Raw genomic sequence first — 26967 nt, 5'->3', positions numbered from 1 at the left:
AAACCTGCCCGCAGGTGTCTGGGCGCCGGAGGTGCAGTTTCTACTTTAGGCCGCACGGTGGCGCTTAGGTCTCCCCGGCCCTGCTAGCAGTCTCTAAGGCACCTCCGCCGCCACCTGCAGTCTCAACCAAACTCTAGGCGGTGGGATGTGACAGCCCCAGCGTCCAATCGGCCGCCAGGCTCTCGGCCACACTACGGCTCTAGCCAGTGGGAGCCGAGGAGAGGCGCGGAGGAGGCGGGCCCCGCCGCAAGCCTGGCAGAGGCGCGAGGCCCTCCTCCCGCCTCTCCGCCTACTCCAGCCTCCGCCGCCTCAGCTACCCGAGCGAGCCCTGCGGCCGCCGGAGCAGCTCCCGCGGCGGAGCAGGAGCCGGATGGTCAGAGGAGCCCGGCAGCCCCAGCAGCCGCGGAGTCGCCTGGCCCCTAGGTGGGGCGGGGCTGGGAGGAGGTCGGGGTTGGGGATGCGGTGGGGGCGCGGGAGCGGGCCCAGGGGCAGCAGCTCGCGCCGTGAAGCGTTCGGGGCGCCGAGACTGGAGGGGCGGGGGGTTCAGGCTGCGGGGAATTCGGGAGAAGCTTCGGGGCGGCGGAACGACTGGGCGGCGATCGCATCTTCTAGGCCGGATGAGAGGGGCGTGTAAGGGAAGGGGCGCCGAGGGGTGAGACTGGGGGCGCTGGGCCGGGAGGGGCAGGGCGCGCGCAGCCGGCGGAGGGGCCATGGAATGCGGGGTGCGCGGGGCCTGGAGGGGCGGGGCTCGGAGGGGCAGTGCATGGTTGAGAGCGGGTGGGCACGGGAAAGGGGAAGCCCGAGGGGCTTGCGGGGGTGATGAGGCAGACAATGAGTGGGTGGTGGTGGATGGTTTTGGGGAGCTGGGCTGTGACGAATAGGATCTGAGGATGGAGTGAGAGACCGGGAGGCAAAGCAGGGTTTGGGCTAAACAGACGTTAGGGGAACAGTGTATCCCAGGATTGCTTGGTCTCGGTAAATAGGGGAAGCGGAGCATAAGGCATTTGTCAAGTCAGGTATGGGTTTAGCGAGCCTGTAGTTCTGGAGGGTGGTGCATTGAGTTCTTGACTGGCACAGTAGGGCCCGCAGATGTGTCCTCGTATGTTACTTTTAGTTACCATCTTCTCTGTTTGGTCTGTAGACTGACTGGCACAGTGGAGAAACCACCTCGAAAACGGAAAAGCAGGTAAGGCAAAATGCCTTCCTAATTTTGCTCTGTGTTTTTCCATTTGCTTCACTGCACCTATGCTATACTGCATAATTATACACTGTCAGTAGATGAAGTTTTTTTATTTAGCTCCTTTCTTAATGAATATAACTCTCTGCAAGCTCTCTCTTTTGAGGACTTCAAAGTACTACCTGTACACTTTTTTTGGTATCCAAGACTATGTGGGGAAGAGATGTAGATAATTGAGAAGACCTCGTGTTTTTTTCCCTTTAGCCATAACTTCAGCTTCTCCACCAGCTTGCATTAAAAACTCATGTTTATTAAACATCTACTATGTGCCAGGTACGAAGTGTGGGTGCTTATTTGTATTCTGTAATCCTCGAAGCATCCCCTCAAGGAAGTATGTACGATTGTCACTGTTTTTTACAGAAGAGAGAACTGAGGCACAAGAGAGGCCAAGCATTTACCCAAGATCACACACACACACACACATCTCATGAAGATAGAACCAGGATTTGAATCTTGGTAGCCTGACTCCAGAACTTAAGCTCTCAACCATTATCCTATAATACTCCTAATAAATATACAATTGAAAATAGGTTGTCTTTATTGCTTTTTGCCCCCATTCTACATAGAGTCTAATAAACAATGGAACCATCGGAAAATAGAAGCAAAGGGCTTAAGCAGTCTGCAGCAACTGCACTGTTCCTGAGTAGAGAAGAGCCTACATCCCCTTCCACAAACAGTACTGAGCACACGTGTCAGGTAGTACATAGCAGTTCTGTGTGGTCATTCAAAGATTCCTTTTTCACGGATGTGGGCATTGGCCTCGAGGAAATAAGTTGTAGTAGTGAGGATGTGACCGGTAGGACCACTGTAATAGTTAATACTTGCTGAGTTATTGACCTTTATATGCAGCAAAAAGTAGGTAGATAGGAAATGCTGACAGTGGAAGTCGTCAAGAGCCACAGTTCCTTCGTCACTCTTCAGGCCTGCACTGCCCGGTATGGTAGCAGTATATGGTTGTCAAATGCTCCAAAATGTGGCTCGCATGACCCAGGAACTGAATTTTTGATATTATCAGTCGTAATTACTTTAAGTTTAAAAACTGATCCTGGGAAATGTTTAAGGTGTCTGGAACAACTTGGATAACGTGGATCTGCTTTTCCATCTGTGAATTATGAAATCTAAATACAGTTCCGATTTTTCCACTGAAAATTTAATGTCCAAAGTGAGGCATGCCCAAGGTATTAAAAAACACGCCGGATTTCAGAGTAGTACAAAAAAATGCATGTCAAATTTCTGCTTACTACTTTTTTTTTTTGGTCTTGTTGTTGTTGTTGTTGTTGTTGCTATTTCTTGGGCCACTCCCGCGGCACATGGAGGTTCCCAGGCTGGGGGTTGAATCGGAGTTGTAGCCACCGGCCTACGCCAGAGCCACAGCAACGTGGGATCCGAGCCGCGTCTGCAACCTACACCACAGCTCACGGCAACGCCGGATCATTAACCCACTGAGCAAGGGCAGGGACCGAACCCGCAACCTCATGGTTCCTAGTCGGATTCGTTAACCACTGCGCCACGACGGGAACTCCTGCTTACTACTTTTTATATTAATTGCATCATGAATATTAAAGCTTAAGATATATTTGAATAAAAGTACCACTCATTATTTTTACTTTTTGCTTTTTGCTTTTTCTAACATAGCAACTAGAAAATCAAAAATGACACGTATGGCTGGCATTGTATTTCTTTTCGACAGCCCTTAACTGTCATTACCCACCTTGGGAGTCTTTTGGAGTAGCCCCCTGACTGAGTTTCCCCGCCTTGAATAGATCATTGCTTCACCATGCTGTGCAAGCTCATCTTATAATTCTCAAGCTTAAGATCCTTTTGTGGTTCCCCATTGTTGATTGAATATAATTTAGAGTTTTTAGCGTAATCATAAAAAGGATTGCCTGTATTTCACTTCTTCCTATCTCTCCAGCCACAGTTTACTATTGTGGCCATGGAGATTCTCAATAATGGATCGACTAAACGTCTAGTATTAAATGAATTAATTTTCTCGTGGCTCCTTCACAATGAATTAATGGCTGCATGTAACTCTGTGTTGTGTTTGCTGTTCCTGGAACCTGTGTTCTCTCTTGGCTTTAGGTCCTTGCACAGGATTTCACTTTCTCTCTGAAATGCTTTCTCCTTGCTCCTTGGCAAGCTTCTCACTTTGACTTCCCTCAAACATCGCATCTTCCAAGTGGACTTTCTTTCTTTTTCTTTTCTTGTCTTTAGGGCTGCACTCGTGGCATATAGAGGTTCCCAGGCTAGAGGTCTAATTGGAGCTGTAGCCACTGGCCTACACCACAGCTCACAGCAATGCCAGATCCTTAACGCACTGATCGAGGCCAGGGATCGAAGCCACAACCTCATGGTTCCTAGTCGGATTTGTTTCCGCTGCGCCATGACGGGAACTCCCCATGTGGACTTTCTCCTCTCTCCTTCACTTTCCTCTTCTCTACGTTACACCTGAGTATAATGGTTTGGGCAGAATTTGAGTCCTAGGTCTGTCAAATACAAGTTATGAAATTGTGTACAAGTTAATAAACCTCTCTGAGCCCAAGATCCTTCATCTGTATAATGGAAATAGTAATAGTTCAACCCTTATCGGGTCATAAAGTGCTTAGTATAGTGTGCTGGCACATAGAAAGTATATGATAAATTTTAGATTAAAAAGCCCTTACTAAATACCTTTTATTTCCTACCTCTTTAAAACATATGTAGTATAAAGAATTAAAAATAAATACATTAAAGCAAAGAAGAAATGAGAAAATTAAGTCAGCAGTGAAGTTATATAGACTAGAAAGTACTGCATAGTTACTAAAGGTAGGTTTCCTATTTGGCTTTCAGGTTCCTACAACAAAAGCAAAAAAGAGGAGTTCCTGTTTTGGCTTAGTGGTAATAAACCCAGCTAGCATCCATGGGGATGGGGGCTTGATCCTGGCCTTGCTTAGTGGGTCTGGTGTTGCCTTGAGCTGTGGTGAAGGTTGCAGATGTGGCTGGGATCTGGCGTGGCTGTGGCTTAGGGCAGCAGCTACAGCTCCAATTCAACCCCTAGCCTGGGAACTTCCATATGCTGTGGGTGTGGCCCTAAAAGACAAAAAATAAAAAAAAAAGAAAAGAAAAGAAAGCTCAACTTCCAGATTCATGGTGTCTGTAAAATCAAACACATGTTGTTCAACAGAGGCACATTTTTTTTGGCTTTTAGAGAAAAATTTCTCTCACTGGACTTGTTAACCCAATCGTAAATATAGTAGTGAGTTTTTAAAGATTGCCTTTTTGTCTTTTTTCTTTTTTGGCCACCCTTTGGCATGGAGTTCCTGGGCCAGGGATCAGATCTGAGCCACAGTTGTGACAGTTGCAGCAATGCCAGGCCCTTAATCCACTGTGCTGGGCTGGGAATCGAACCTCCATCCCAGTGCTCCCAAGATGCCTCTGATCCCGTCGTGCCCCAGCGGGAACTCCTAAGATTGCTTCTTTTTTTTGGTCTTTTTTGCCATTTCTTGGGCCGCTCCTGCGGCATATGGAAGTTCCCAGGCTAGGGGTCTAATTGGAGTTGTAGCTGCCAGCCCACGCCACAGCCACAGCAACTCGGGATCCGAGCCACGTCTGCAACCTACACCACAGCTCATGGCAACGCCGGATCGTTAACCCACTGAGCAAGGGCAGGGCTCGAACCCGCAACCTCATGGTTCCTAGTCGGATTCGTTAACCACTGAGCCACGACAGGAACTCCCTAAGATTGCTTCTTGTTTGTTTCTCAGTCCAGGTTCTGGTAACACCAGTGAACATTCTCCAAAGAGCTGAAACACCTGGGTTTAGGTATACTGCTCGGTAGTGGTTTGGCTTGGTTCAGAGATAAGGATGAATGAATGAGCTGCAGGGGTTCTCTTCATCCCCAGCACCTAGAATGGTGCCTGGCGCTTAGAGAACATTTGATTAATTGACTGATTGATGGATTGAATGAGTCCTTAAATAATTTGTTCCATGAGTATTATTTTTTGTAACTAAGTTTTGCTAAGCATCAGGCGGCAGTGAGTTTTGAGTTTATGTTTTCAGTCAAGAATCGTGAGGGTTGGAGTTCCCATTGTGGCTCCGTAGGTTAAGGACCCAACATTGTCTCTATGAGGATGAGGGTTCAATCCCTGGCCTCGCTCAGTTGGTTAAGGATCCAGCCTTGCTGCAAGCTGTGGTGTAGGTTGCAAATGTGGTCCAAATCTGGTGCATGCCTTGTGTGGCTCCTATTTGACTCCTGGCCTGGTGACTTCCATATGCCCTGGGTGTGGTTGTAAAGAGGAAAAAAAAAAAGAATCATAAGGGCACATATTCTGCATGTGTAAAGTCAGACCCGGATCAAGTCAGGATTCTGACCTGAATGGACAGCTGGCATACATCTCTTAAGAGATCTTATGGGCAAGAACAAGATTTTCCTCAGAAAATGATGCTGGGGAGTTCCTGTTGTGGCTCAGCAGGTTATGAAACCAACGTGTATCCATAAGGATGCAGGTTGCTGAGAGCTGCAGCATAGTTTGCAGGTGTGGCTTCGATCCTGCATTGCTGTGGCTGTGAATAGGCTGGCAGCTGCATTTCTGATTCAATCCCTAGCCTAGGAACTTCCATCACAGGTGAAGCCCTAAAAAGAAAAGAAAAAAAAATTTAAAAGAAAACAGTTCTGGGATTGCTCTAAAAATTGAATAATGGCCAGATAAGCTCTAAAGATGGATTAGAGATGCCAGAAATTATTTATAGCTGTTTTTATGAGTTATACACTGTGGCCATAAAATTCCCAATATCAAATGATCTAACTTCCCGGCAAACACTTCCTGATGAATTAATTGCCGAGTGTACCTTAAGTATTCCTTTGGTTGGTCTGCTGTGCAGAGTTGTTGACTGTCATACTATATATATCTTATTCCATTTTGGACAACAGGTGCCAAAAGTATGATTTTTATTATAGGATAGTTGCTGTTAAGTCATTCTTTTTTTTTAATTTTTGTTTTTTCTTTTTTTGGCGGCACCTGTGGCACATGGAAGTTCCCAGGCTGAGGCTGAATCTGAGCCACAGTTGTGGCAAGCCAGATCCTGAACCCACTGTGCCAGGCTGTGGATTGAACCTGTGCCTCTGTAGAGACAACACGGGACACTTAACCTGCTGTGCCACTGCGGGAACTCCTTAAGTCATTCTTTTTGATAAACAGTAGTTAGTGGCTGAGTTATCTTCTGAGAACATTCCTAGTAGATCAAACCATAAGACAGTTTAAGAAAAACTAAGGTAATTTGAGATAAGCACCTCATACCCCAGTGCTATCGTTTCTTTGTATCTCTCCCTCCAAGCTCCTTGCCACTAAAACTTTTGTTTCCTTGTCCAGAGTTCATCTCTGTGCCCTTGATACTGAGGCGCTGCTCAGTAAAACCATGTGAATTGAGAAATGAATTGGTGGTAAGAGGGAGTTAATGTGGGATGGGCTTTTTTGGTCCAAAATGATGTCCATTATTTAATGCCCTTTTACTAGACTGTACTAGGCTGAAAGGAGTTTAAGATAGGAAACTTGTTCTCTGTGTGCTTTTGGAAAATACTGAAGACTTCAGTGTATCTATTTATAAAGTTTGGGTTATGAATTACAGAATCCTTTCAGATCCATTTAGGACCAAGACCCACTTGTTTGGATAGAATTCATATTGATTAAAGCTTTATTGTAAGTTTTTTTTTTTTTGTCTTTTTGCTTTTTCTAGGGCCGCTCCCATGGCATATGGAGGTTCTCAGGCTAGGGGTCGAATTGGAGCTATAGCCACTGGCCTTTGCCACAGCCATAGCAACTCGGGATCTGAGCCGCGTCTGCGACCTACACCACAGTTCACGGCAACGCCAGATCCTTAACCCACTGAGCAAGGCCAGGGATCGAACCTACAACCTCATGGTTCTTAGTCGGATTCGTTAACCACTGCTCCATGACGGGAACGCCTGGTTTGTGTTTTTTTTTTTAACGTGTGTGTGTGTGTGTGTGTGTGTGTGTGTGTGTGAGAGAGAGATATATTTAAAGCAAAAGGATCCAGATATTTTGGTGGTTTTTGTGGTGTTTGCATTACATTTGTATAATAATAATAAAAAAAGGTCTTTAAAAGGTTTCTAGTTCTGGGTTCTGGGAATATACACTAGAATGAGATATCGCCCCTGCTGGGGAAAAGCTTGTGTGTTAGTGGGAAAGGCAGACACACCAAAATGAGACGGTGTAATTGGCTCTGTAGGTATACAAACATCTCATAGTAATTCTTCATACTGCTAGGGCAGTTTCTGCTGACATTTCCTCAAGGCCCTGAAAGTTTAGGTTAATTTGTGCAGTAGGGCGACTGTTGAAATGACTGAGAGTAAAGCCTTGATGTAGACTGATTAATGAGGAGGTCTTAGGTGAGCCGAATTGGACTGGTGTCAAGTGTGAGAAGGAAGACATTTTTATTGTTTTATTTTTAAAAAAATTTTAAAAAATTATTTATTTATTTTTGTCTTTTTAGGGTCACACCCCTGGCATATGGAGGTTCCCCAGGCTAGGGGTCTAATCTGAGCTGTAGCTGTCAGCCTACGCCAGAGCCACAGCAACTCGGGATCTGAGCCACGTCTGCAACCTACACCACAGCTGGTGGCAACGCCAAATCCTTAACCCACTGAGGCCAGGGATCAAACCTGCGTCCTTATGGTTCCTAGTTGGGTTCGTTAACTGCTGAGCCATGGAGTTCCTGTCGTGGCGCAGTGGTTAATGAATCCGACTAGGAACCATGAGGTTGCGGGTTCGGTTCCTGGCCTCGCTCAGTGGGTTAACGATCTGGCGTTGCTGTGAGCTGTGGTGTAGGTCACAGACACGGCTCGGATCCCGAGTTGCTGTGGCTCTGGCGTAGGCTGGTGGTTACAGCTCCGACTGGACCCCTAGCCTGGGAACCTCCATGTGCAGCGTGAGCGGCCCTAGAAAAGGCAAAAAGACAAAAAAACCAAACCCAAAACTGCTGAGCCATGACAGGAACTCCAGAAAGATGTTTTTAAACGCGTGGGCTGTGATACCAGTTTAGAGATTAAGCAGTAGTTCTTAACCAGGGGCAGTTTTGCCTCCTAGGGGGCATTTGGCAGTGTCTGGAGACATTTTTGGTTGTTACTACTGAGGGCATCTAGCAGATGGGGTCTAGGAATGCGGCTCAACACCCACTGCATACAGAATAGCCTCCCAGCCTACGAATTATCCAGCCCAAATCGTCCGTGCTGCCGAAGCTGAGCACTCCTGAATCTCTTCCTAATACGAGCTTTGGGTTCCTGTACAAAGTATCCAAACCTCTGAACCTATTTGCTGTTTTACCAAATGCAGGTGATCGTAATGAGTATCTATCTTGAATTATCACTCTCCTCTAGTAGTATATAAACTGCATGAGTACAGTGATTTTTGTCTGTTTTCCTTACTATTCTATTCTCAGCACTTCAGACAGGGCCTCACATATAATAGGTGCTCGGTAGCTCTTTATTGGATGATCCAGTGAATGGCTTGTTGAACGGATTCATTGAAATAATGAATGTAAAATACATGATACTGTTACCTGACATACATTAAGAGCTCAGTAACTAATTACTGTGACTACCCTTAGTTTAGATATTTTTATTTTGCCTTTCCTTCCAGTGTTGTTAAACATCAGCTTTATAGCATGATTTACATATGATACAATTCGCCAATTTTAAGTATACAGTTTGACGAGTTTTGGCACATGCTCACAGTTAGGTAACCACTCACGGCGCTTGCGATATAGAACATTGCCATCCTGCCTGCCCTGCCCCCCCCAAACACCCATGTGCTCCTGTTCCCTTGCAGTCATGGTTCTGCCAGCCACTGGCCTTTTTTCCCCTTTCACTGTAGTTTTGTCTTTTCTGGAGCTTGGTATAAGTGCATATGTTCAGGATCTAGTCTTTTGTGTGTTGCGTCTTCCACTTGGCATAATGCTTTTGAGAGTCATCCATGTTATTGTGTGCAACTGTAATTGATTTCTTTTTATTGCTGATATAGCATTTCATTGTATGGTTTTGCCACAGGGGTTGTTTACCCATTCAGCAGGGTTTACCCGTTCACCAGTTGATGGCCATATGACTTGTTTCTAGTGTGGGGCTCATCTGAATACAGTCGTTATGAATATTTAAGTCCTTGTGCAAACATATATTTTCATAGCTCTTCAGTAAATGCCTGGAAGTGGACTTGCTTGATCTTATAGTAAATGTGCATTTAGCTTTTTTTTTTGTCTTTTTGCCTTTTCTAGGGCCGCACCCACGGCATATGGAAGTTCCCAGGCTAGGGGTCGAATCGGAGCTGTAGCTGCTGGCCTACGCCACAGCCACAGCCACAGCCACAGTAACACGGGACCCGAGCTGCGTCTGTAACCTACACCACAGCTCATGGCAATGCCGGACCCTTAACCCACTGAGCGAGGCCAGGGATTGAACCCGCAACCTCATGGTTCCCAGTCGGATTTGTTAACCACTGAGCCATGATGGGAACTCCTCATTTAGCTTTTTAAGAAACTGCCAAACTGTCTTCCAAAGTGGCTGTATGATTTTGCATTCCCACTAGCACAGTGTCTGGGATTCTACTTGCTCCACATCCTTGCCAATATTTGGTATTCTTTTTCTTTTTAATAGTTATATTGAGGTATGAAATCGTCATACAATGAGCAGCACATATTTAAAGTGTACAGTTTGGAGTTCCCATTGTGGTGCAGTGGTTAACGAATCTGACTAGGAACCATGAGGTTGCGGGTTCGGTCCCTGCCCTTGCTCAGTGGGTTAAGGGTCCGGTGTTGCTGTCAGCTCTGGTGTAGGTTGCAGACTCGGCTCGAATTCCTTGTTGCTGTGGCTCTGGCCTAGGCTGGTGGCTACAGCTCCCGTTCGACCCCTAGCCTGGGAACCTCCATATGCCGTGGGAGCGGCCCCAGAAAAGCCAAAAAGACAAAAGAAATAAATAAAGTGTACAGTTTGATAAATTTTGACACATATATAGCCCCTTGAAACCATCACTGTTTTTTGCTGTTTTGGGGCTGTGTAGTGTGTTTTTTTTTTTTAAGGCTGCTCCTATGACACATGGAAGTACCTGGGCTAGGTATGAAATTGGAGCTGCAGTTGCCTGCCTGTGCCACAGCCCCAGAAACACTGGATTCAAGCTGCATCTGTGATCTATGTCGCAGCTTGTAGCAGCACTGGTTCCTTAACCCGCTGAGCGAGGCAAGGGATTGAACCCACATCCTCACAGACACTATGTCAGAGTATTAACCCGCTGAGCCACAACAGGACTTCCTATGTAGTGTTATTATTATGTTTTTATAATCTTTTGTTCTTTTTTTTTCAGTTGTTTGTCTTATATAGTTTTTTATGAGTTTTTTTTAAATATATATTCTGAAAACAAATTCTTTATCAGGTGTGATTTGCAGATATTTTCCTTCAGTCTCTGGCTTGCCTTTTCCTTGTCTTCACATTTATCTTGAGCTTTTAGCTTGAATAATAGGTTGGATGGGAACACATTTAATTGAGATCCAGATACAAGAGCAAATCTGGAAGGGTAAGGGTCTGAGTTTATTGTGACCGCATGGGGGTGAACTGTCCTTCACCAGGCAGGTGAAAACATGGGTCTGGAGCTGAGAGGAGAGACTGGGGCTTGAGGTGCAGATTTAGAAGTCATCAGCAAACACTTGGTGATCCAAGGCACGGGAAGGAATGAAATAACCTGGAGAGACCATGCTGAGTGAAATGTGCAGAAGGCGTTAGAGTGTTCTAGTGCTTGGTGTGGAAATAGACCAAAGAGCTTGGTCTTGGATGTTCTCTCTCTGTTGTGTTATCTGTCCATTGCAGTCTCTCTGTAGGTGATCATCAAACAGGTAATGATTGGCTCTGGGAGACAGACCTCTACACAGAGAGTACACTCTTTGGTGAGAACCTGAGATTCTGGAGGTAGTTATGTTGTTATGAGTTAGAAAACCAGGGGAAGGTCTTCTAATCTACACTGGAACCCTGTTGCTTAAAGTGTACCCTCTTAAGAGTGCTCTTGCTTGGAGTTCTGCTGTGGCGCAGTGGAAACCAATCCAGTAGGCATGAGTCGCGGATTAGGTCTCTGTCCTCGTGCAGTGGGTTGGGGATCTGGCATTGCTGTGAGCTGTGGTGTAGGTCACAGATGAGGCTCGGATCCCGCATTGCTGTGGCTAATGGTGCAGGCTGGCACCTATAGCCCTGATTTGACCCTAGCGTGGGAATCCTATGCCATGAGTGCGGCCCAAAAAGCAAAAAAAAAAAAGAGTACTCTTGCTTAAAAAGAGTTTCTTTGTGCTAGTGTTTGCCTCAGCAGCATCCCTGCAGAAAGGCAGTGGTAACGCTGTTTCTTATAGCATGCGTGAAAACCTGGGACAAAATGCCAGAATTTTGGCCCAAGAGTGGATGGTCATGGTGTTCAGCATCTTCCTGGGAATATTTTATTCAAGAACTAAAGCTAGACAGACTGGCTCAACGGTGGTTTTCAACCGTGTTGGAAAGCACGCAGGGGGTCCTTGTTAGTATTCCAGGGGCTTCCTGGGACGGGATGGCAGGAACCATCAGAAGGTTAAGCAGGTAAGCTCACCTCTAAGGCTCTCGATCCCCTTTTCCGTATGTATGTATATTTTTAATATGGAAGAATTCGAATCAGACAAACTTAGAGGACTACAGTGAACTTAAATTGTTCATCACTCAGCGTGAGCAGTTATCAGCTCAATCTCACCTCATCTACATGTACTCCACCTGCAATGTATTTCATACGTATTATTCCTCTGTAAATATTATAGATTTGCCTTTCCCTTGTCTTCACATTTATCTTGAGCTTTTAGCTTGAATAATCGGTTGGATGGGAACACATTTAATTGAGATCCAGATACAAGATAAGGAGTCTTTTACTTGCACACAACCACAGTTCCATTAATAATAACTTGAAAATTGGCAGTATCTCCTTAATATCATTAAATATCTCATCAGGGTTCAGATGTCCACAGTTGACTAGTCATTTACAAAACATCTGTTCAAGAGTTCTCTTGTGGTGCAATAGGTTAAAGACTGTCATTGCAGTGGCTTGGGTCACTACAGTGGTGCAGGTTTAGTCCCTGGCCTGGTAACTTCCACATCTTGTAAGTGTGGTCAAAAAAAAAAAAATCTGTTCAAATCACGATCCAGGAGTTCCCGTCGTGGCTCAGTGGTTAACAAATCCGACTAGGAGCCATGAGGTTGCGGGTTCGATCCCTGGCCTCGCTCAGTGGGTTAAGGATCTGGTATTGCTGTGAGCTGTGGTGTAGGTGGCAGATGCGGCTCGGATCCCGAGTTGCTGTAGCCCTGGTGTAGACTGATGGCTACAGCTCCGATTCGACCCCTAGCCTGGGAATCTCCATATGCTGCGCATGCGGTCCTAAAAAAGACAAAAAAAAAAAAAAAATCACGATCCAGATAAGGTTCAGAATTTGCAATTTGTTGGTTAGATCTTAAATTTTTAAAAATCTGTCATTTCTCTACTCGCTTTTTCTCCATGCTGTTTAACTGTTAAAGAAAGCATGCTTTTATTAAGAATTTTCCACAATCTGAATTTTTAATTTTCTAAAAAGTTGAAGTATAATTGTTATTGGTATAATCAATAATGATGACATTTACCTATTTTGGTATATGGTTTTTGAGTTTTGACAAACGTACACAGTCATGTAACTCTTACTGTAGTTATCACCATAATGATAATATAGAACATTTTCATCACTCTCCAAAGTTCCCTTTTCCCACTGACAAATTGGCAACCACTGACCGGTTTTTTCACAATCTGATTTCGCTCTCTCCCCATGGTATCATTTAGTATGTTTCCCCATTCCCAATGTGTGTCTTATAAATTGGTCGTTAGCACCAGTTCTAAAGACTATCAAGTTTCAGTTTTTGTTGGTTTTTTTTTTTTTGAAAGAATGCTTAATATGAGTAGTTTGTAGTTCGATCAAGCCCTCTCTTATATTTGATGTTAAGAACTCATAGTAAGCAGTGTCTGTACTTTCATTGGAGGTTATAGATGGTGACATTCTGAATCTTTCATTTCTTTTTCATTACCAGCTGGAATACTTTTAGAAAGAGAAGTTCCCTTGTTGACCTAAATTTTTTTCTTTCTTTCTTTTTACCTCCTTTTTCGGCTGTTCCTGTGGCATATGGAAGCTCCCACATGCAATGAATTTCAGTCCATTATGGTTATTTTTCTTGTTGATACTCATACTGAGCCGTGGAAGCCTCTTTAAACTGCTCTTGGTTCCTTTTGACGTGACTCCAGCAGACCTTGCTTATTGGTTGGACAAGATATTCTAGACTCGTATGTTTTCTGCTCAGGCCTAGAATTGGCTATTCTCCAAAGCATCTCTCCGCTTTTAACTGTATGTTTTATATCCTGAGATTCTATTTGAAAGAAAGGATTGTATAACCTGAAAGTAGTTTTGAAAGCAAAAGATCTAAAAGGAAGGGGGGAACTATATCTAGTCACTTATGATGGAGCATGATAATGCGAGAAAAAAGAATGTATATATGTATGTGTGACTGGGTCACTTGGCTGTACAGGAGAAAATTGACAGAACTCTGTAAACCAGCTATAATGGAAAAAATAAAAATCATTATTAAAAAAAAAAGAAAAGGAATGGATTATATGCTATTCTTTAATAATCTACCAAAAATGTGTTTTTTCACTTAGGTTTTTTGATAAAAGTTGAATTGTACCCAATTGGGAGATATATTTTAGGTTAAGATCCTGAAATATAGGTAATCTGCAATGCTGATCATGTTTGAATCTATATTGGGAGATGAAGTAAGTAACTTGAAAATCATGCAGTAGAACTGATTTTTTCTTTTTTGTGGAAATTATGAATCCCTAAGCTAAATCAGTGACTTTCCTACAAGGCCAGGATTTGGGGGGAGAATCGTGGGGAACCAAGGCAGATACACATGGATATATAACTAATTACTTAATGTTCTACATCTTAATTAAGAGAGTATACCCTGGAAAAACTGGGGAGTAATATACGAGTGGTGGAAAAATCTTAATGTTTTGGTGGAGCAACTTGTTCGGAACTTTTTTTTGAAACCACCAAGATGAGGGGATTGTAGATGATGTTAGTAACTTAATTGACCCTGTAGTCAGTATGAATCTTATCTGACAAAATCAGGTAACCATGAAATGTTACAATAAGTAAATAAATAAATAAATTTAATTTATTGGCTGCACCTGTGGCATGTGGAAGTTTCCAGGCCAGGGATCCAACCTGCACTGCAGCAGTGACCTGAGCAGCTGCAGGGACCATGCTGGATCCTTAACCTGCTGCACCACAAAAGAGCTGTTTTTGGGTTTTTTTTTTTTTTTTTTTTTTGCTTTTTAGGGCTGCACCCACGGGATATGGAAGTTCCTAGGCTAGGGGTTGAGTCAGAGGTGCAGCTGCCAACCTACAACAGAGCCACAGCAACGCCAGGTCTGAGCCATGTCTGCAACCCATACCACAGCTGACGGCAATGGTGGATCATTAATCCACTGAGCGAGACCAGTGATCGAACCTCAGGCATGAGTCTTGCCAGGTATGGGGCTTCTGGTGTGGAAGTTTCAGCTTCCCCAGATCAAGCATACACCCTGTAAAGACTTGTTTATCTAGGGCACTGCCAGGAGATGGGTTTGCAGGCCCCCTCTTCTGAGTCCCAAAGAACTCTTTCTTCTTCCCAGTTAAATTGGCCCCCTTTTTCTTCTTGTTTCTTCCTTTCTGCCCTCAAAGGCACTGTCTTCCCACCCTCTCCTCTGCGTGATCTCCTCAAGGAGTTCACGTTTTCAGAAAACAAACTTCCCTTGAGGCAAAGACTGCCGTCTTGGGGATCGGGGAATACAGTGAGAATAAAACATCCATTGGTGTCTTAATAACTTATCTGGCGACTTTTCTCTTCTTTTTTCCCTCAATAATTCTTTCAGTCCCTGTGGTGGTTTTAAAGAACTGTCCAGAAATTCTTTGATCCTCCTTTCTTTAAAAGATGGAGCTTTATTTCTCCCCTTGAGTGTGGGTTGGACTTAGTGACTCACTTCTAAGTGAACAGAATACAGAAGTACTGAGATGGCCCGTCCCAGATCAGGTTATAAGGAGATGTTGACTTCTGTCTTGGGTGTGTACTCTCTCTGGGAGGAGGCTGGCTGCCGTGGTGTGAGGCAGCCCTACGTAGAGGGGAGTCAGTTGCCGTGTTGTGACGACACTCAGGCAGCCTATGGGGAGGGCCACATGGTAGGGAAGCGAGGTCTGCCAGCAACCACATGAGTGAGCTTGGAAGGGGATCCCACATGAGTTGAGCCTGGAGATGACTACAGCCCTGGCCAACAGCTTATTATCCTGGCTTCACAAGGGCTGAGTTATATGAGCCTGTGATTTTTTTTTTTTTTTTGAAAGTTTCCTTTTCCAGCACTGGCTCTGTTGTACCCAAAGAGCTCAATCTCTGGCTCTGCTATTTTTCCTTCTGGTTAGGTCTCTGATGGGCTCTGTGTGTGTGTGTATTTTGGAAGGAGCTATCCTTTTTTTTTTTTTTTTTTTCTTTTTAAGGCCACACCTGTGGCATATAGAGGTTCCCAAGCTAGGCGTCGAGTCAGAGTTCTAGCTGCTGGCCTACACCACAGCAACGCAGGATCTGAGCCACATCTTTGACCTACACTGCTGCTTGTGGCAATGCCGGATCCTTAACCCACTGAGCAAGGCTCGAGATTGAACCCACATCCTCATGGACACTGTGTTAGCATCTTAATGCACTGAGCTACAATGGGAACTCCCGGAAGCAGCTGTCTTCTGATTCAAGTCATTGAAGGACAGTTTACCTTTGGTAGGGATGTGTGCCTGTGCTAATAACTGAACCGCCAGCCATTTGTGTGTCGTCTTCATAGTCATTTCTCTCTCTGTGGTCTTCTGTCCCACAGATCGGGAGGTGATGCCCTGTTCATTTTCACTCTTACTAAGGAAAGAGCCAAAAGGTAGTTGCCCAGAGAAGGGGGGTCAGTTTTCCTCTGCATGGTCCCTGTCACCAGGTTTTGAATTATTTTTCAACACCCTCTTGGTTGTCTGGGAAGAGTAGGTACATCAGAGTCAAGTAAGCTGTGATGATTAATTTTTATTTATTTATTTATTGTCTTTCTCTCTTTTTAGGGCTGCACCCACGGCATATGGAGGTTCCCAGGCTAGGGGTCCAGTCAGAGCTGTAGCCACCAGCCTACACCACAGCCACAGCCACAGCAACTCAGGATCCGAGGCGCATTTGTGACCTATACCACAGCTCACGGCAATGCTGGATCCTTAACCCACTGAGCGAGGCCAGGAATTGAACCTGCATCCTCATGGATGCCAGTCAGGTTCGTTAACCTCTGAGCCACAATGGGAACTCCATGTGATGGTTAACTTTATGTGTTAACCTAAGTGGGCTCTGAGGCACCCAGATTTGGGTCAGGTAGGATTCTTTGGGTCATGTCTGTGGATGAGGCTAACATTTGAGTCAGTAGTCTGAGTGAAGCAGACTGCCCTACCCAGGGTGGGTGGGCCACGTCCAGTCAGTTGAAGCCCTGAGGAAAGCAGAACGGCTGGGTGAAAACTCCTACTATCTTCCTGCTTGAGTTGGGACCTCAGTCTTTTCCTGCCTTTGGATGTAAGCATGGATGGTTTCTTGGGTCTTGAGCCCACTGGCTTCCAGACTGTAAATGACACCACCAGCCCTCCTGGATCCCAGGCCTTCAGATCCAGACTGGAATCACTGTCGACTCGCCTGGGTCTCCAGCTTGTTGACTGCAGACTTTGGGATTTTCAGTCTCTATAATTGTGTCAGTTCTTTATTATCTATCTGTGTATCTACACACACACACACACACACACACACCTTATTCGGTTTTATTTCTCAGGAGAACCCTGGCTAATACAAAAGCCTACCTTTTTTTTTTTTCTTTTTTCTTTTTACAGCCATACCTGCAGCATGTGGGAGTTCCCAGGCTAGGGCTCAAATTGGAGCTGCAGCTCATAGCCTACACCACAGCCACAGCAACATGGGATCTGAGCTGTGTCTGCAACCTGTACCACAGCTAGCAGCAATATTGTATCCTTAACCCAGTGAACGAGGCCAGGGATCGAACCTGTGACCTCATGGGTACTAGTTGGATACATAACCTGCTGAGCCACAATGGGAACTCTCAGAAGCCTATCTTTATGGCCTTTGTTTCATTCCTCATTTTTCTTAGTGTTCCTAAAGCTTTCATAGTATTTGTATTATTAGCTATGGGTTCTTTCCATGGATGCAGCCTGCCATGAAACGGCCATCTTCATCACAAGCTAGGCTGGAGAGGTGCTTATGTTTTTATACACTTAGCAGCTGTTTTGCCTATTTTTTTAGGGCCGCACCTATGACATATAGAGGTTCCCAGGCCAAGGGTCAAATCGGAGCTGCAGCTGCCAGCCTATGCCACAGCCACAGCAACGTAGGATCTAAGTTGTGTCTGCATCCTACAGCACAGCTCACGGCAACTCTGGATACTTAACCCATTGACTGGGGCCAGGAATCGAACCCACATCCCTCATGGTCATTAGTCAGATTTGTTACCTCTGAGCCACTACAGGAACTCCTTGGCAGCTGTTTTGGATACATGTAGTGTGTAACTTAGTGTCACTCTAAGGCTAGACACCATTCTTTATATTCCTGTTTTGCAGTTCGGTCTCTTTCTCTCAAACTCTCTCCATATACTTCATGGTCTTTAAAAGCATATATGCAGAGTTCCCATCATGGCTCAGCAGTAGCAACCCTGACTCGAATCTGTGAGGATGCGGGTTTGATCTCTGGCTTCGATCAGTGAGTTCAGGGTTTAGCGTTGCCTCAAGCTGTGGTGTAGATCTCAGACACAGCTCGGATCCCTCATTGCTGTTGCTATGGCGTGGGCTGAAAGCTGAAGCTCTGATTTGATCCCTAGCCTGGGAACTTCCATGTGCAAAGCAAAAAAACCCCCCAAAACCCACAAAAGAAAGCATATATACCTGTTGGCAGTGTCCTGGGAGTTTTTCCTTGATGGGGAGCCCATTTTGAAAGTGCTCACACATGGTTTCCCAAAAGCCTGCAAAGTGGCTGTCAGAGCTTTTGAACTGTAGTGTCAATTTCCAAACTTTAGAAATACCACATACAGATTTTTAGAGAATTGTTGCCATTAGCCTTCTTTCTAATATATAAGTAAACCATTTACCTACTGAGGTTGAATCAGAGGGGCCAGGGTTGAATTGGAGCTGCAGCTGCAGACCTACAACATAGCCACAGCAACACCGAATCCAAGCCACATCTGCAACCTACACTCCAGCTTGTGGCAACACCACATCCTTAATCCACTGAGTGAGGCCAGGGATTGAACCTGCATCTTCACAGACACAATGTCAAGTTCTTAACCTGCTGAGCCACAGTGGAAACTCCTCAAGCCAGTTTAAAATCATTGAACTGCAAGTTGAAAAGAAGGGGAATACTTTTAATAATGTATAAGAGGATTATAGAATTCGTGTTGGAAAAGATTATTAAAGTTCAGCTGTAAGCATTGCAGGAGAAATCCTACTGTGACATACCTGGAAGAGAAGTCCTTAAAAGTCTCATCTTTTCAAATATGGTTTATGTTATATTTACTAACAATTGAAATGTATTCAATGGTTGCTAAGAGTGTCACCTCAATCAGATGTCTCATTTACATGCCATTGCATATAAATGTCCTCGTAACAAAAGTCCCGTAGCTTTGAGCAGAAGTGTGAGTTTGTGGTACCTATGTCATCATTGATTTTTCTCAATCCCCGTGTAATAAACTCAAAAACTCAAAACATTTTTCATATGGATAGCCACAGTTTTTTTTGTTTTTTTTTTTTTTTTTTTTTGGTCTTTTTGCTATTTCTTTGGGCCGCTCCCGTGGCATATGGAGGTTCCCAGGCCAGGGGTCGAATCAGAGCTGTAGCCACTGGCCTACACCAGAGCCACAGCAATGCGGGATCCGAGCCGCATCTGCTACCTACATACACCACAGCTCACAGCAACGCCGGATTGTTAACCTGCTGAGCAAGGGCAGGGACCGAACCTGCAACCTCATGGTTCCTAGTCGGATTCGTTAACCACTGCGCCACAACGGGAACTCCCACTTTTTTTTTTTTTTTAAATGAGAGTTGCAGCATTTATTTCAGGTTCTCTCTCTCTCTCTCTATCTCTTTTTTTTTTTTTTTGCCACACAGGCAGTATGTGGGAATTCCTGGGCCAAGGATTGAACCTACGCTGCACAGCAGCAACCAGAGCCACAGTGGTGAGAACGCAGGAGCCGCAGCCCGCTAGGCCATCAGAGAACTCCCTTTTTTCACTCTTAAAAAGAGGTTCTTATACTAGAAAATGTTGGGAACCACTGAATTAGGTATCTCTGGAGCCATTTCTTGCTCTGTTATGTGGAGGAAGGCCTGTGGTTTAAGGATGGAGTCTTCGTATGAGAATGTGTTTAAAGAGCACAGAGTATAGCATGCTGGTGAGCTCCCCAGAGCTTTGGCTGGTTTCTAGCTATTCCTTTTTTTTTTTCCTATGTGCCTCAGCGGTTTAATTTTTCTTTTTTTCCCCCCACATCTATTATGTAATCTGTTTTTCTGTCTGCCCATAAACGTTTCTTGAAAGGGTTTGAAACAGGATGCAGGTGCCTCAGCTTTTCCCTTACCCTGATAACTCTGAAAATATTTGATGCATTTTCATTTTTAAAGGGTTTTTACTGCCAGTGACAATAGAGAATGAAGTGAATGAATATAAATTTATGCATTTTAGAATTTAGAGTTTTTACTGAAATCAAGAGATTTCCCTAATCTTCATTGTAAGATACATGGGAAAACTCAAATTTTTTTTCTTTCTTTCTTTTTTTTTTTTTTTTTTTGTCCTTATATGGCTGCACCTGTGGCATATGGAGGTTCCCAGCTTAGGGGTCTAATTGGAGTGTTGCTGCCGGCCTACACCACAGCCACAGCAACTCCAGATCCGAGCTGCGTCTGCGACCTGTACCACAGCTCAGGACAGCGCCGGATCCTTAACCCACTGAGCGAGGTCAGGGATTGAACTCACAATCTTATGGTTCCTAGTCGGATTCATTTCCGCCGTGCCACGATGGGAACTCTAAAACTCAATTTTCTGATAGTTGCCAGAATAAAAGCAGTGGACTAAGTGATGTCAAAGTTTCTTCCAACTCAAATATTTTTAATTTTTACTGAGAGATTGCTCAGTTTCTTATTTATCATCTTTTTATTCTGGAAGCACTTACCCATCCTTTCTTCTCTTTTTCTCTATCATTTGGCCTAAATGATTTTTCTGTATCATTTTCTTCTCTATTACTTGTAGGCCACTGAATTCATTTAATCAGAGGAGGAGAAACTCCAGGTTCATTTCAATCCTTTTACGCATTACTTTTTGCAGGAACAGTCTACTTAAAACCCATAAACACTTTTAACGAAACCTCAACTTAGATATTTTCTGAACATAAGCATTCCAGTGGTGTGGTGCACTGTGTTTCCCAAAGATATGTGATCATGTATTCCCTTCCACATGTTCTTACAGTGTGACCCTGACATTCCCCCCACCCTGTCTCCTAACCAGGCAGGCCTTTGTAACTGTCTCCACCAGTAGAGCATGGCTCAGCAACATCGTGTGACCTCTGGGCCCAGGTCATAGAAATGCCATGTACTTCTTCTACCTTTCTGTCTTAGTGAGGGGGTCACTTAAGACTTAGCTACCCACCCATGTGAGAGCCTGTGTACAAGAGAAATTGAAGCTCCTGGCCTTCAGCCCCAGTTGAGCTCCAGCTGCCCTTCAGCATCAGCTTGCCAGCCATGTGAGCAAGCCGTCCTAAAAGTAGATCTAATCCTCCAGATCCCTGTCATGCTGCCCCAGTGGGTGCCCACATAGAACAGGGAACTGTCTCTGCCAGGCCCTCCCCAAATTGCAGATTCACAAGCACAATGAAAGTTTATTTTAAGCCACTAGGTTGTACAGCAGAGGACAACTGAATTGGCATTCCATTTTACCAGTTTATAGAGATGGGACCATGCTATGTATTAAACTGCCTCAACTTGAAGAACAAAATGTGTTTCTACCCTTAGGGTCACTGTTAGTATCATAAGAGAAGAAAGATTCTCTGTCTTTCTTCTCTTACAGATTTTTATCTCACTGACTTTGATTTTACATATTTATTAAGTTTTGTTTTCAAATTAAAGAGTTGTACAAAACAGCAAAAATGGGACAGTAATATTCCTGCCCAGATAACTCCATTCTCAGGTCCTAATTTAGAAGACTGGGTGCATGTTAATAATGAACAGTGACTTTGGAATGACTCAGGCCGGGTGCATGACCTTGAAAGACCACATCTGCTTTGTTAGTTTCTTTCTCTTTAAGATGGTGTCTGCTTCGTGGGGTTGTTGAGACTTCCATGATGTATATGTATCAGGTGACAGTGCTTGTCACAGAATGTTGGCTGTTCATTGCAATGGCTAATCTCACTGGCCTTATTATTCTTAGACTAGAGAGGCCGAGGATAACCCGCACAAAGGCTGTTGTCTGAGACGATGGCGTAAACACCCCCACGAAGTTAGGGACAGGGGGGTGTTGCGGAGTCTGAAGGGAGGAAAGACTTATTAAACATGTTTTAGATATTTCAAGGCTTAGAGGTTTACTTAAGAGGTGAAGAGCAGAACGAGCTCTTTGGGGAAAAGGATTAGGGCAGAGGTGATGGAGAAATTTCAAAACCAGGCATGGGCTGGTGTGGGTTTTTGGACTTCTTTATCCTGACTGACATTTATTGATAGACGAGGCAGTGATATCCCAGATATGTTACCTGTTGTCATTAGTTTATTTTTTAGGATACCCTTTACTGAAATATAGTTGATTTACAACGTTGTGTTAATTTCGGGTGTACAGCAAAGTGATTCAGATATATATGTATATTTATATGAATAGTGCTCTACAGTAGGACATTGCTGTTTATCTGTTTTGTATATAGTAGTTTGTATCTTTAGCAAGCCCTTTAAATTTATTGGTAAATATTTTGCATGCAGTGAAGTGTGTATATCTACCATGTGCAGTTCACTCGGTGTTTTTTTTGTCAGGGGTTAATTGTTTAGTGTTTTGGTTGATTACAGGGTAGAGTGAGAGAACTAAATGGAAGGAGGGGGCCAGGGAGGATAACTTAATCCCTGGGGTGCTGGTGTTTATCAGCAGATCAAGTTTTATATTTGTTACCTCATCAGAAGACAGATGGTGTTATTCACATTTACAGAGAGAGAAACTGAGGCTCGTAAAAATACAGTGATTGACCCAAAGTAGCATAGCCAAACACAGTTTTCATCTGGCTGTCTAAAATATTTGCTATTATAGACTAAAATAGGGACATTGGAATTTATTTTTTTGTTTCTACTTTGCTGGAGGTAATTTCCTGTAAGGGTTTATTAAAGCCCCGTAAGTAAAGTGAAAACATCTTGATGTGGATGTCTTCTGGTCTCAAATGCTTTAAACTTCCTTAAAGCTTCTATAAAGCCATTATTTTCTGTTTTACCAGTTTCTGTAATTGAGGTAGTATGGTTTTAGCAGGTACTCCTCTCCAGTGATTCGGGTAATGAGGTGAAAGTAGTTGTGGTGGGTAACCTAGTGCATTTTTACTTTTAAGTATCAGGGAGAATAAAGACCACAAAGAATGAAAAGAATTCTTTTTCTAGGCAGTTCCTGCTGTTGCAGGTCTTTGAGATACAAGATTTAAAAGCAGAAGTGTTTTAGTAATATTACTTAATTTTACTGGATAACAGCCAAAGCCTCATGCTTGAGAGTAGTTGATGGACAAGCAATTTGAAAAGTTACCGAGTGAAGAACATCTTTAGGTGCAGGAATGTCCGTCTCTAACTCAGCACAGTATTCCCAGATGTCTCTGATCTTTCTTTCTTCTCTCATATTTTAGATTTCTTTTTCTTTTTCTTTCTTTTTTTTTTTTGTTGTCTTTTTAGGGCCGTACCTGTGGCACATGGAGGTTCCCAGGCTAGGGGTCGAATCAGAGCTGTAGCCGATGGCCTACACCACAGCCACAGCAACGCGGGATCCAAGCCGCATCTGGCATCTACACCACAGCTCACAGAAATGCCAGATCCTTAACCCACTGAGTGAGGCCAGGGATTGAACCTGTGTTCTCATGGATGCTAGTCAGATTTGTTCCCACCAAGCCACAACGGGAACTCCTGGGATTTCTTTATTCTTGGCAGTGTGTTCTATTTTTTGTTCTATTTGAAAGTTGACATCAGATAAAGAAGTAAATATAATAAGTGAAAGGGTAAATGTAAGTTCAGCCATTTTCACAAATTCTTTCTAAAAAATTTGTTGCTTAGAGTTCCAGTTGTGCTCAGCCTGGTTAGGATCTGGTGTTGCTGTGAGCTGTGGTGTAGGTCGCAGATGTGGCTTGGTTCTGGTGTTGCTGTGGCTGTGGTGTAGCCCTCAGCTGTAGCTTCGATTGAACCCCTGGCCTGAGAACTTCCATATCCTGCAGCTGCAGCTCCAAAAATTAAAAATAGTTAAATTTTAAAATTTGTTTATGGAGTTCCTGTTGTGGCTCAGTGGAAACTGAACCATGAAGTTGCCGGTTGGTTCCCTGGCCTCGCTCAGTGGGTTAAGGATCAGTGTTGCCGTGAGCTGTGGTGTAGGTCACAGACGAGGCTCAGATCCTGCATTGCTGTGGCTCTGGCGTAGGCCGGTGGCTACAGCTCTGATTAGACTCCTAGCCTGGGAACCTCCATATGCTGCAGGAGTGACCCTAGGAAAGGCAAAAAGACCAAAAAAGAAAAAAGAAAAAAAATTTGTTTATGGAGTTCCTGTTGTGGCGCAGTGGAAACAAATCTGACTAAGAACCATGAGGTTGAGGCTTCAATCCCTGGCTCAGTGGTTAGCGAATCCGACTAGGAACCATGAAGTTGAGGGTTCGATCCCTGGCCTTGCTTAGTGGGTTAAGGATCTGGCACTGCTGTGAGCTGTGGTGTAGGTCACAGACGCGGCTCGAATATGGCATTGCTCTGGCTCTGGCGTAGGCTGGCAGCAACAGCTCTGATTCGACCCCTAGCCTGGGAACCTCCATATGCTGCGGGTGCAGCCCTAAAAAGACAAAAAAGAGAAAAAAAATGTTTATTTTGTAAAAAGTACTAGCACAGAAAATGAGATAATTAAGGCAGATTTCATGTGCAAATAATTTGTTCAGCAGATATTGTAAAAGCATCTAGATGTGCTAAGTGTTTTTTTTCCTGAGTACTTTTAGTGGATAGTCTACTTGATATTCTCAAGAATACTCAAAACAGAATGGTTTTCTTTCATATATATAAACACTTATTGTATATATATATATATATAAACATTTCTTTCTTTCTTTGCTGCTTGCCCAGGATGTGGAAGTTCCTCGGCCAGGGCTCGAATCTGCACCATTGCAATGACCCAAGCCACAGCACTGACAATGCCAGATCCTTAAACTAACCATCATGGAACTCCTTTTTACTATATATTGTTAATGGTTTCGTGTCTTAGATTTTTTTCCCTGTAGTTTCTTATAAACTGGTACAAACCTAAGAGGTTTTTTTTTTTTTTTTTTGCTGTAAAAAATTTAAACATCTGTGAGATAATAGAAAATATATACTGGTTTCTGCCCTCAGGTCCTGACACAGAGCTCCTGAAGCCTTTGTTACTCCCTGGGTGATGAGTGTCTTTGTTCAATGAGGTGACTCTGGGTGGGCTCCTGGTTGAGGGCTGGTCACTAGACAGACTAAGCCATGATTAGAATCTTGGAAATTTGAGCCCCACCCTCCAAGCCCTTGGAAAGGGAGAAGGGCTGAGAATGGAATTAATGACTTGATCATGCCTACGTGATGTAGCCTCCATAAAATCCCCAAAGTCTGAGGTTCAGAGAGCTTCCAGATTGGTGAGCAGGAGAAGGTGGTGGGATAGTGGCATGCCTGGACAGAGTCTAACACCCATACCTTGTCCTATGCATCTCTTCCATCTGGCCCTTCCTGAGTTATATATCCTTTTATAATAAACTCGATCTAGTAGGTAAAATGTTTCTCTCAGTTCTGTGAGCTACTTTAGCAAATTAATCAAACCTAAGCTGGGGGGTGGGGTCACTGGAACCCCAACCTGTGGCTGGCCGGTCAGAAGCAGAGAAGATAACCTGGCATCTGAAGTGGAGGAGGCGGAGTCTAGTGGGACTGAACCCTTGACCTGGGGAATCTGATGCCCGCCCCAGGTAAATGGTGTCAGAATAGACCGGCGTTCCTGCTGGTGTCTGAGAATTGCTTGATGGTGTGGGCGAAACCTCCACACATTTGGTGACCAGAAATGAAGTGTTGTGTGAGTAGTAAGGGAGGCTTGCAGGAGAGAAATAGTATAGAAGAAATGGGTATTTCCCTACGTAGGCTGGGATTTTTTTCCTTTTTAACATCTCAAGTGAAATCCAGTAAATGTTTCATATTACAATTTGTCCTATACTCCTTTTTTTTTTTTTTTTTTTTTGGTCTTTGTAGGTCCGCACTCTTGGCACATAGAAGTTCCCAGGCTAGGGGTTGAATTGGAGCTGTAGCTGCCGGCCTGCGCCATAGCCTCAGCAATGTGGGGTCCAAGTCGTATCTGCGACCTACACCACAGCTCACAGCAACTCCAGGTCCTTAATGCACTGAGCGAGGCCAGGGATGAAACCACATCCTCCAGGATACTAGTCGGGTTCATTACCACCGAGTCACAATAGGAATCCCTGTCCTATAACTCCTTCTCTGCTCTACAATTTTTAAAATAAAATAAGTGTATGTGTATGTGTGTATAAATATATATACATTCATTATATATACACATTCATTCATTCTGCATTTCACTTTGTCTTCTGCCACTAGAACTAAACTTTGTGAAGCAGCGATGTTTTTTAATTCATAAAGCACTGAAAAATTTTGGAACATAGGTGTTCAGGGAGTATTTGAAAAATGATGTTTATTTTAATTAATTTTTTAAAAAAGTGAATCTAAAATATATGCAAAAAAGTCAATGTGACATGTATTTTATTTTATTTTTTTATTTTTATTTTTTTTTGGTCTTTTTGCATTTCTTGGGCCGCTCCCGAGGCATGGAGGTTCCCAGGCTAGGGGTCGAATCGGAGCCGTAGCTGTCGGCCTACACCAGAGCCACAGCAACTCGGGATCCGAGCCGCGTCTGTGACCTACACCACAGCTCACGGCAACGCCAGATCGTTAACCCACTGAGCAAGGGCAGGGATCGAACCCGCAACCTCATGGTTCCTAGTCGGATTCGTTAACCACTGCGCCACAACGGGAACTCCGTGACATGTATTTTAAAGAAGAATAAAATAAACATCTTTGTTCCTGCTGGCCCACTTTTTTTTTTTCGTATTTTTGCCTTTTCTAGGGCCGCACCCGAGGCATATGGAGGGTCCCAGGCTAGGGGTCTAATCAGAGCTGTAGCCACCAGCCTACACCAGAGCCACAGCAACGTGGGATCCGAGCTGCGTCTGTGACGGCCTACACCACAGCTCACGGCAACGCCAGATCCTTAACCCACTGAGCTAGGCTAGGGATCGAACCTACAACCTCATGGTTCCTAGTCAGATTTGTTAACCACTGCGCCATGACGAGAACTCCTGGCCCACTTTAAAAAT

General features: G+C 44.2%; 1 protein-coding gene across 1 annotated transcript in view; it reads left to right on the top strand.

Annotated features, from left to right (window-relative positions):
• Window positions 1-293: 293 nt before the first annotated feature.
• SCAI (suppressor of cancer cell invasion) overlaps window positions 294-26967 on the top strand; it is a 151502-nt gene continuing 124828 nt past the window's right edge. The window contains exons 1-2 of the mRNA XM_047768385.1: window positions 294-423; window positions 1142-1186. Of these exons, the coding sequence (XP_047624341.1) occupies window positions 371-423; window positions 1142-1186 (98 nt within the window). The 5' untranslated portion in view covers window positions 294-370. The remainder of the gene's footprint in view (window positions 424-1141; window positions 1187-26967) is intronic.

The sequence above is a fragment of the Phacochoerus africanus genome, chromosome 2, assembly GCF_016906955.1.
Source record: "Phacochoerus africanus isolate WHEZ1 chromosome 2, ROS_Pafr_v1, whole genome shotgun sequence".
NCBI classification, from domain to species: domain Eukaryota; kingdom Metazoa; phylum Chordata; class Mammalia; order Artiodactyla; family Suidae; genus Phacochoerus; species Phacochoerus africanus.
This window is presented reverse-complemented; position numbering and strand designations above follow the sequence as displayed.